The 11,359-nt window shown below is 34.2% G+C and overlaps 1 protein-coding gene across 1 annotated transcript; it reads left to right on the forward strand.

Annotated features, from left to right (window-relative positions):
• Positions 1-177: 177 nt before the first annotated feature.
• Positions 178-6,832, forward strand: LOC129113638 (uncharacterized). The gene is made up of 5 exons (XM_054626046.1): positions 178-350; positions 1,011-1,129; positions 3,545-3,596; positions 4,750-4,826; positions 5,737-6,832. Exons 2-5 carry the CDS (start codon positions 1,018-1,020, stop codon positions 6,390-6,392), a joined length of 897 nt encoding a protein of 298 aa, XP_054482021.1. The 5' UTR covers positions 178-350; positions 1,011-1,017; the 3' UTR covers positions 6,393-6,832.
• Positions 6,833-11,359: the final 4,527 nt, after the last annotated feature.

Raw genomic sequence — 11,359 nt, forward strand, 5'->3', positions numbered from 1 at the left:
TTATTTCACATAAAAACATCAAACTTCAAGTCTTCACATAGATGTATATATATGGCATGCTTGTTTGATTCACACACACACACACACACACACACACACACACACACACACACACACACACACACACACACACACACACACACACACACACACACACAAGCTGTAGTCAGTGGAGCATGGCAGAGGGTGGGGAGGATATAGCCCAGCCTCAGCCTTCAAGTTTATCTGGTTAACTAAGAAAATTAGAAACTGTCATGCAAATACAACACATGACACTTTTATCATCCATTTACTGAGACCTTTCAACCCACTTTAACCAGCCCTGACGACATCAGTTGTTCACTGGAAAGGTAAGGCACATTCTGAGTAATTGGAAAGAAAAAGAAGATGTCCGATGAACTATGGACTATTATGAACCTTTGAACCCAGGTCTATCACCAAATTATTCATAATAAATATAGCTGTATTGTTATTTAAGATAACACTTAACTGTGTATCTAAGTGTGATAGGGGCGTTATTTGTCAGACTCTGCTGGAAATTGGCAGGAAGCTGTTGTAAAGAGGATACGGAGGCATGCAGATAAAGAGAAAAAAAGAGCATTTAATTCTTCTGTTCATGTAGATAAGGGAACATATACTAACAATAACAATACTTCTTTCTAGCTGACATACACATTTAAGTTGAAAAAGTGGTTAATGTCAAGTACAGGCACAGATGCCACAGCTGAACAAAAGCTTTTTGTCACATTTTTGGTACACTGTTTCACAAGGAAAAAAAAGTCCCTAGTGATTGCTAAGAGGCTGGTTTCATTCTCACTGTGTTAACCTAAACACCAAAATAACTTTAAGACTTAGTCAACGCACAAAAAGGGGAAGTGGTGAATGGTCTTCTTTCCGATCCTCAGTTCTGTATACTGAAAAGCAACAAGTCAGATGTCTTCTTGCAGTTTACCAAAGGCTTTAAAGTGATTTTATTTCTCCTTTAAATCCTCTTTTTTTGTGTCGAGCAGAGGGCCCATGGATTTGCTGCGTGAATTCTTGTGGTTGTGGGTGGTCATTGTGGTTATTTTCGCGTGGATTGTAATCACCCTCATCTTCATCTTCATCAACAAGTGCATATCAAGAGCAGGTAGGTTGAACCTCTGCCCACACACATTCATTCGTTGGACGTGGAAAATTGTTTTGCTTTTTTTTCCTGTTCTGAAGCACGTTTCTTCTTTTCCTGTATCATGAAATAAATGCTCCTGATATATATATATATATATATATATATATATATATTCTGATATTTTAAAGTACTAACATTACACTGTGAAAATACTCCACTACAAATAAAAGGCCTACATTCAAAACCTTAAATAAAAGAATGTGAGTATTATCAGCAAAGTTCACTTGAAGTATGAGAAGTAAAAGTGTTGAAATGTTCCATGTCAGTTTTTTGGTTTCATTTATGTTTCTTGATTAATATTACTGCTGCATTGATGTGTATATTAAATATTACTGGCGTAGATGTTTTTAACTCCTTTATATTCTGTTGGCTAGTTAAATCTACATCAATGCATCATATTCTATAATATCATCATATGAAAAAATTACAATATCTACCTCTGAGATGTAGTGGAGTTAACAGTACAACTTCTGAAATGTAGTACAGTAAAAAGTACTAAATTTACACCTCAGATGTACTGGAATAAAAAGTACAATATGTACACCTGAGATGTAGTGCAGTAAAAAGTACAATATTTACCTCTGAGATGTAGTGAAATGTACTGGAGTAAATATTTACCTCTGAGATGTACAATATTAACTCTGAAATGTAATATTTACCTCTGAGATGTAGAGTAAAAGTACAATATTAACTCTGAGATGTAGTGGAGTAGAAGTAGAAAATAGCACAACACTTGATGTATATAGTACAAATGGTGCCATATAAGACAAGAAAAACAGAGTAAACGGTAAACAATTGATGGTATTTTAATCTGAAAATAGAAGGTGTTAACAGACTTTGTTGACGTGAAACCACGACGGGCGTTTGTCACATCAGTGACAGCTGACCACAATAAGAGCTTATTTTCAGCACTATCCTTGTGTGTTGGGGGGCAGTGTGGTATCTCACAGTGAGACAAGAGTTATAAGCTATTAATAAGCTGCACAAACCAGCAGCACGTCATAATCCTCAAAGGCATATGTTGGTGTGAAGTGAAACACAAGTGACAAGGTGACATAAGCCAGTAACATAGTGGAAGATACACTCAGATTCTTTACTTAAAAGGTTTCATGAAACTGTGAAAGTTGCAGTACTTTAATATACAAATATTATATTCTAAGTCAATGCCCTGCATTGGAAAAATATATGTAAGTGTTAAAGTAATTTCAATTAAAAGTAAGAGTTTAATGTTGTATGCTAGTTAGCTAGCTTGCATATTATCCCAAGTTTCCCCATAACAACTAACAACAATCGCCATTTTCTTTTGCAGTAGTCCAACGACCACGGCAAACAGTTCAATGGTCGTTCTACAACTTTTCTATTTCTATGGATTTAGCATTAGTATTTTAGCAAATTGCTGTTGCAGATGGCAGAAGTTGAGGGTTTTTGGGCTAGTAAATCTATGCATGCTCTTCATAAATTTTGTACGTGAAATCCTAATATGTAATGGAACTTAAACTGCAAAAAATGTATTTATGTAAAAAGTACAACGTTCAATATTTCCCTCATAAAGTAGCATAAATTGGAAATACTTGAGTAAATGTATTTAACCCGAGAAGAACGGTGCCATACCATCAGCCGCTTTACAATCTGATTATTAGGACGGAATTTCAAGTATATGTTCACATAACAATAAAAAGAAGTGAACAGAAGATGTAAGTTACATTTTCAATATCATGAACTACCTATTTTTATTTAGTTAACTGAAAGACTAATACACTGTATTACCACAAATGAAAACCCAGAACAAGAAGAGAAACCAAAACCCAAAACACTCACTGGCATCGAGACGAAGTGAAAGTATGATTCTGAGGGTTTGTTGCAAAGCCAAAGAACAAACTATTATATTTGTATGAATAGCTATTATTAGTGGTGCCATCTGGATTTGATTAGCTTTAATGAAACTTTAATGATCCCTGAGGAAAACTGGGCTGCAGCGGCAGAGTGAGGCGCTCAGTGATGGTTTAGGTTGGGCCTAAACACAGAAGAAATAAAGAAAACAAAATACAACTGATAATCATGAGTAAAGGCTTATATAAGGATTATGAAAACATGAATATTGTTTGTATATAAATCTAGATATAAACATTATTCAATGTGGAAATGTTTATTGTTTAAAAGCTGAAAGCAAATAAAGAACCTTATATTAAAAAAATCCCGTTGTATTTATTTTTGTCCTCATTTCTTACAAGATAATCCTTCATTCCCTAAAATAATAACCCTCTGGTTTTCATTAAGCTCAAAGATTTGACATCAACTGTTTAACTTTTTATTATGGACTTTTCTTTTTCCTGTGTTGCTTAAAGTTAATTGCACTCTCTTTTTGTTTTTCCAAAGGAAAACACAGAATCTTACAGTTTCCCAGGCCATCTTCGGACTTCACTGTCAAGTATGAAAACTGGATTTTTCTCACATTTTATATTGAATACGTTTGATCTTAGTGTACTGTATAAATTAAAAGTTTCACATTTAAGGAGATGCACTTATTCACTTTGTTTGCCGAGCACTAGATGAGAAGATTGATACATAACGTATATGTTGTTAGCTTAGCAAAAAAAAAAACTGGAAATAGTGGGAAACAGCTAGCATGTCTCTGAGGAGAATTAGTTATTTTAATTGATCTGAAACTTAATTGTAAAAACGTAAAGTTGTGGTTATAAAAGGCCAGCGTCAAATTGTAAATTTACATTTTTTACTGCAGTTTTTGTTCAGACTAAACAAACAGATTTAACGTGTTAATTAGTGAACTTTAGATGTGAAGCTGTAATCAAGACTGAGGTCAAGTCTCCCCATGTTTTCAGTCTTTATGCTAATCTAAGCTAACCAACTGCTACACTCTTAGAAATAAAGGATCTAACTAGAACCATAAAAGGTTCTTGGCTTTTCCTCATATTTCCTCAGAACCAAACCTGGAACCCTTTAAGAGGATTCTACCTAAAACCCAACATAAAGGGCTATACCTACAACCATCTGTGAAAGATTCTACCAAGAGCCCCCAATGAGAAGTTCTACAGAGAACCCTTCTATGGTGTAATGGTTTCAACTAGAACCCTCTATGGAGGTTCTATACAGGTTCTATTGGGTGCCGCCAAGAACCCTTTTATATTCCAAGGGTTTTATCTAGAACCCAATCCATGTATTCTACCGAAAACCCTTTTATATTCCAAGGGTTTTTATCTAGAACTCTACATCTAGGCTTCACATTAACAGTTTCTGGGTGTCTGGGCTGGGAGCATCTTTTGACTCCCACGCTTCCAATAGTCCTTGAACAAACTCTTTCTACCAAAAAAGGGTTCTTCAGAGATAAATGGTTCTGGGTAGAACCTCAGCCCTTCAGGAAGAACTCGTTGGCACCCTTAATTCTTTTGTTTGTAGCTTCATATTTAAAGGACAAATATGACAATGGTATCAATCTTCTCATCTTACTCTCTGCAAGAAAGTGAATACACTTATTTCATACAATGTGTAACTGTTCCTTTTAGGTCAGATTTTACTCACCGAACTGCAAAAACATGAAACATTTTCTATTCTTGATTTCTCAGGAGCAACTTCTACCAGGAGAGAAACCTTGAAGGGAAGACCCCACCGTTACCTTCTCGGTCACAGTTTCTCACAGCAGGCAGGACACAAAACACAATAAAAAACATTTGACCAATGATGACGTTAAAATCTTTAATGTTCACTGTTCAAATCACGTCAAAATAAATGGTTTTCAGTCTTCTTCATTAGAAGTGGGGTGAAAAACATAAAGAAAGGCCCTTAACTCTAAACTTATCATTGCTAACATTAGCGAGGTAAAGTGCTTCTGCTTTTATACACTTTAAACAAACACGATATAACATGTTAATAAGTGAGCTTTAAGTGCTGGTATGTGAATTTTGTTACCTTTGGACAGAGCCATGCTAGCTGTTTCCATTGTTTCCAGTCTTTGTGCTAAACTAAGCTAACTGGCTGCTGTAGTCTCATATTAAACTGACAGGTATGAGGTATCAATCATCTCATATAACTCTCCTCTAGAAAGCGAATTGGCTTTTTTCCCCACAATATGTTAAACTATTCCTTTAAGTGAAAGCTGATGTGAAAAATGTACACAGTCCCTTAAACCCATACTACATTACGAGTACATACTAATTCTAAGCAGGAGTAGTGCTAATTAACAGTACCGCTTTTGTCCACAGGGACCGCCATAATCAGCACAAAATGAAAGTTCCATGTAGTAGCTTTAAGTAAGGTTTTGAGTACGTCTTCCTTTAATGGTGTAGGACCATAAATTCCAAGGGATGTGTGGAATAGTTTTAGCCATATATGAAGTATTTAAGTATATTTTATTGAATCAAATAAACTCAAAATGTATGTTTAGAGTCAATTCACGTCAATGGCTTTTTGTATGGGCTTTAATAAAATAATCAAACCGCTGTCATACTGTCCATTATTGCCGCAATCTTCCACCAAACTGTACACTGTTATATTGTTAAATTTTAAATGAAGTAATAATGAACTCTGCAGTAATGCGAAATTTGTTGTTTCAGAGGCCCAAAGCTATGAGAACCTGGCTGAGGGTGTTGTGCAGAACTTCTCCGACTACGAGCAGTGCACCCCCGACTACGTTCAGGGTGTCCCAGACTACGAGCAGAGCATCCCCGACTACGTTCAGGGTGTCCCAGACTACGAGCAGAGCATCCCTGACTACGTTCAGGGTGTCCCAGACTACGAGCAGAGCATCCCTGACTACGTTCAGGGTGTCCCAGACTACGAGCAGAGCATCCCCGACTACGTTCAGGGTGTCCCAGACTACGAGCAGAGCATCCCCGACTACGTTCAGGGTGTCCCAGACTACGAGCAGAGCATCCCTGACTACGTTCAGGGTGTCCCAGACTACGAGCAGAGCATCCCTGACTACGTTCAAGGTGTCCCAGACTACGAGCAGAGCATCCCTGACTACGTTCAAGGTGTCCCAGACTACGAGCAGAGCATCCCTGACTACGTTCAGGGTGTCCCAGACTACGAGCAGGACAAACTGTCTGACTATCTGAAGGTGGAGGACGACGGTGAGCCTCTGCCTCCTCCTCCTCCACCGTTCCAGGATCCAGATCCAGCAGCAGACAACTCCTCCATGGATGACTACGATGACATTGGAGGTGAAGAGGACAACGATGGTGAAGAGGACTACGACGATGTGGGCTAAGACGAAAACAGAACAGGAAAGAGGTTAATGTACAAAAGACACTTTTGACTCTCATATCTGGATCCTGCTGAGCAGAAAGAACAAATGTTACTCTTGCTGGTTCTAGTTTTTGATGTTATACATAAGAACTAAAATAAGTGAATTTATCTGTATTTATGTGTATTTTAAAGTACAAAGAAGGGCCCTGAAGAGGCAGAAAATTGCAGGAAATATAAGTACTATTCAGACAGCAGGGGCAGAAATGTTTGATTTTACTTATATAACTTTAATAAACATTACAAGCCTCAAACTGTTTATTTTAATGTTATTTTGGTGGTTGTTATCAACAATCAACTAGCAGTTATATGACATATCTTGCATAGTTACATTATTGTTTATATTGACAACATGTGCGACTAACTGATCTATATACTGTATATATATATATATATATATATATATATATATATATATATATATACAGTATCAAAAATCAAAATAGTCATTTAGATTTAAATATTATATATATATATATATATATATATATCAAAAATCAAAATAGTCATTTAGATTTAAATATTATATATATATATATATATATATATATATATATATATATTTAAATCTAAATGACTATTTTGATTTTTTGTTGAATACCATTTAAAGAAGTTGTTTGATATTGTTTAAAATATGTTCATTTGCTTTTGTGCCGAGAGTTTTTTAAGAACATTGATACCACTTTGATATGTTTTTGCTAAATATGAAGTTATTGAGACTAGAGGCGATTGGCTTAGCTTAGCTTAGCTTAGCTTAGCTTAGTTTAGCATAGCTTAGCTTAGCATTGCAAAAAGACAGAAAGCTGTAGGAAACAACTAGCCTGGCTTTGTCTAACATGTTAAATGTAATTGTTTAATCCATCGTACAGAAATGTAAAGAGGATTTTCAACTTTGATATTCTCACTTTTAATTATTTATAAAATATACATTTGGACAATATTTTTCTTATAATCAAGAAAATCAATTTAATTGAAATAATAACTAACATCTATTGCTTATCACTCTGTGCTCCATTGTTGTACATTTTTGTTGAAAAAATATCACACAATGACAAAGTGCTGTATATTATTTTTGACTGCTGTGTATTAATCCACCGTTGAAAATAGTCCCCAATAAATGCACAATTTATTACTGTTTGAGTACCATTTGTTGAAAACTACAGTGCCTTTTTTAGCATTCTTTTATTTTATTTAATCTATATTTTTGTGATACATATTTTGAAAATGTGCATCTTCAGTAGGAACAAATGGAGCCTGAGAGGCAGAGGAAAGCCAGAAAGTAATGATAACAGATTAATGCATTTTTCATAGCTTTTGTTGACAGTAAAAACATATTATTCATTTATTTATTTATTTGGTTTTAGAAAGATTGTTATGTGAGTGAACTCCCTTCTGCATTTTTCCATTTTAGAGAAGCTTTTACTTCCTGCACAAAGTGGCACTGCTTATGAAGGGAAGGTTCAAATTTAGCATGTCATAGTGACTTTGCACCATTCACAGTAAATTCACACAAAAAAAGCATCATGAGAAACTGTCCAAGGTCTTCCCTTAAGACTAACCCCAAAAACTAGAATGAATTTTCACATTTCAAATTCTCTCCTCGTCAAACGAGTGTGGGAGCTTACAATAACATGTTTATTTGACTGTGTTTTTATGTTTTATGCTGTATTTTGATTGTACAGCACTTTGATCAGCTGTTAAATACATTTGGATTTTTGTATATGAGATCAGTGGTACAAATACACAACATGATGCTTTGACAACATTTTTAAAACTCTCCTGTGTATAAAGTCACATTGAATTGTTGTTGAAGTGTTTACTAAACATAGTTCATAACAAGTAAAAGTCATGCAATCAAACTCACACTTTAGTAAAACTATAGAAGTCAAAAGATAAAATAAAGTTTGGCATTTCAACATGGGGGTTTAGAGCCTCAAGTGGCCAATTGAGGAACTGCATTTCTCAGCAACAGAGGTCGACTCGTGGCTAAAACCACAAAGAAAGTGTGCTGCCCGAGGAGGTTCTTTTCACAACCTGGCAACCCAATTGTTATTAAAAAGTTTAGTGAATTTGTTTATTGACAACAATAAATCTTAAAAAATAATATATAAAAACCCTCCACCACACTCATCTAAAATGCGACAAAGGGCCCAATTTTATTTATTGTAAAACCAAAAGTTTAATCTTTTGTATTCATGAGTGTATCTTCTTGTTATTTTTTATTTTTTTAATCCTAATCTAAAAAGATACATTAATTAGCCTTCCCGGTAGTTAACTAGTAACTACAGATGTTATAAATACATTTAGTGAATTACAGAGTGCAATATTTCCAATTGAATTGTAGCAGAATAGAAGTAGAAAGTACAAGTCCTTAAAAAATATTATCCATCCATCATTTTCTTTTTCATTTTTCCCAGTGTTGGGGCCCCCTGGTGGCAGCAGGGCCCTTAGCAGCCTCTCAGTCAGTTTATACTCTATGATTATGTCTATATATCAAAATATTAGATGTAAAATGGGGCAAAAATCTACAAAAATAGTAATTTGGCCTCCGTTTATGAAAAAGCGCCATGAGCCAATAGTTTGGTGACCTACATACATAATCTCTCACACACTGACCACATAATAACATCCTGTCAGTCATCGGTCTCTGCCTCACTCGGCCCTGGGAAGTTTTAATGGATATAAGTGGGTTTGAATGCCTCGGTTTAGTGAGCTGATGACGCTCCAAAGAGACGATGCAGGAAACAAAAATGCACAAAAAAAAGAAGGTGAAAGTCTGAGACATTGGGGCAAAAAACTGCCCAAACACCTGAAGGTCATTGAGGTTAAATAACGGGAAAAAGTGGCAAAAATTACAAATTATTTTTGTGCTCATAACTTTCTACTCTCACCTCTCAGCCTGTGCTACTCAAGCAGCCATTACCCACTGTCCACCTGCTTGGTGAATCAACTAACAATGATATAATCATCATTTTATAGCATTTATAAGCAGTATATAAACATTTAATAAATGGGTTTTAACACACTGTAATGTGCTTGTAATCAGATATAAGGACATCTTTAACTGTATATTAATGTGCTGTGATTGCCAACAATTATAACCTCTCCTATTAAGACATATTTAACTTTATAACAACTGTGTTTTATTTTGTAATTCATTATCTGTTTATAGAATACAGGTAGAGTTTTGGTTTTTACTATATTAATAAACACTCATATCGTCTTATAATAAGGTTATAATAAAGAGGGATCGTGTTTTTCTGAATTCTAAAAAAATTATAGTGAAAATGAAATTTCTGGTGAGGACTTTAATTTTGAAAAATCTAAAACGGAGGTTTAGAAAGAGCTAAAGGTGCTGGCTTGAAGCAGAGAAAAGCGACAGTTGTTTTTGGTGGAAAAAAGAAACTAATATTAGCATAAAATAATTATTAAATAGTTTTAATAGATGTGAGGAAAAAATACTGTTTGAAAATAGAGTCTGAAAGGAATATTGACACCTTAAACATTTTCTTTTATGATCTTTTACACCAATAAATACAAATAACTAAATATTAAATTCGCTACAAAGTCAAAAATAGATACAGACACATATGAATGTGCTTTTTATTACATGTATCAGTTTTATGAAAGGCTATTATTGTTTTCTTATTGTTATCTTATATTATTGTTGGGTATTTTATTTTGTATTGTCTGATTTTATTTGCTCTATTTATATTTTGCCCTGAAATGTTTTAATCCTAGTTTAACCATCCAAGACACTTTGTGAAAAATGCTGAATGAATTAAGTTTATTATTAAGATTATTTTTCCTAAATTAGTTTGTGTTTTATTCATGTTACCCAGTACTGCAGCTTATTTCATTGTCAATTAATCTGCCAATTATTTTCTCGATTAATGGGTCGATTAATCATTTTTTCTACAGAATAAAGCGAACACAAATATTGAAAATTACACATCACCTTTGATGAATTTTCAAAATCAAATTAACAAAAAATCGTTGTTTTGTTCACTTAACTGTCCAAAATCCAAATACATTCTTGTTAAAAATTCACATACTGTAAAATGAACAAAAAAGAGCAGCAGTTCTTACAACTTAACTGTAACCAGTGAATGTTGGGGTCACTTTTGCTTTGAAAATGTCAATTGACTAATTAATTAATCAACTAACCGGTTTAAGCCCTAATTACTGGAGTCAACTATTGAAATCTGTACACAATAACAATAACAAAATGCAGCTTAAAGAAAGACAAAAGCAGACATATTATGCAACAGTTAAGCTATTATCATGCATTTTAAAAGAGGAAGGAAGTACACTAAGATACAATTAACAATAACAATTGTCATCAAAACCACACAGGATCTACATGGATTTCACATCATTATGTTTTATATATTACATCCCATAGCATCCATTAAACCACCTGAGCCATTAGTCCAACAATTTAGAAGATTATTATACAAGCAAATTATGTTTAATGTGTACAGCGAGGACTTCAGGTTGCTACACTTTACACTCTGTAATCTGGGTATAATAAGTAGAACCCTACATTTAGGGATATGAGTACAGTATTTATACAGTATATTGAAAAGTTTATACACATGACTTCACAGCCGGCAAACATTCAAGCATGCAAACAGAATATTACCACGAGCATCGACCCATCAGCTGGGCCTCATATTGACCTCCTCTGTGTTATTGTTGATCTTATCTTATTGTACTTCTTTCCTCTTTTAAAATGCATGATAATAGCTTAATATGTCTGCTTTTTTCTTTATTTAAGCTGCATTTTATTATTGTTATTTCACATAGAAAATAATTTGTCTTGGTATTTTGGTGTATTAAATAAACATAATAAGAGAAAAGTAAAATATAAAACAAGTAGCCTACAGCAATAATCATGAATAAAAAATATAAAAAATATTGCAAATAATA

The sequence above is a fragment of the Anoplopoma fimbria genome, chromosome 24 (genome assembly GCF_027596085.1).
Source record: "Anoplopoma fimbria isolate UVic2021 breed Golden Eagle Sablefish chromosome 24, Afim_UVic_2022, whole genome shotgun sequence".
NCBI lineage: Eukaryota > Metazoa > Chordata > Actinopteri > Perciformes > Anoplopomatidae > Anoplopoma > Anoplopoma fimbria.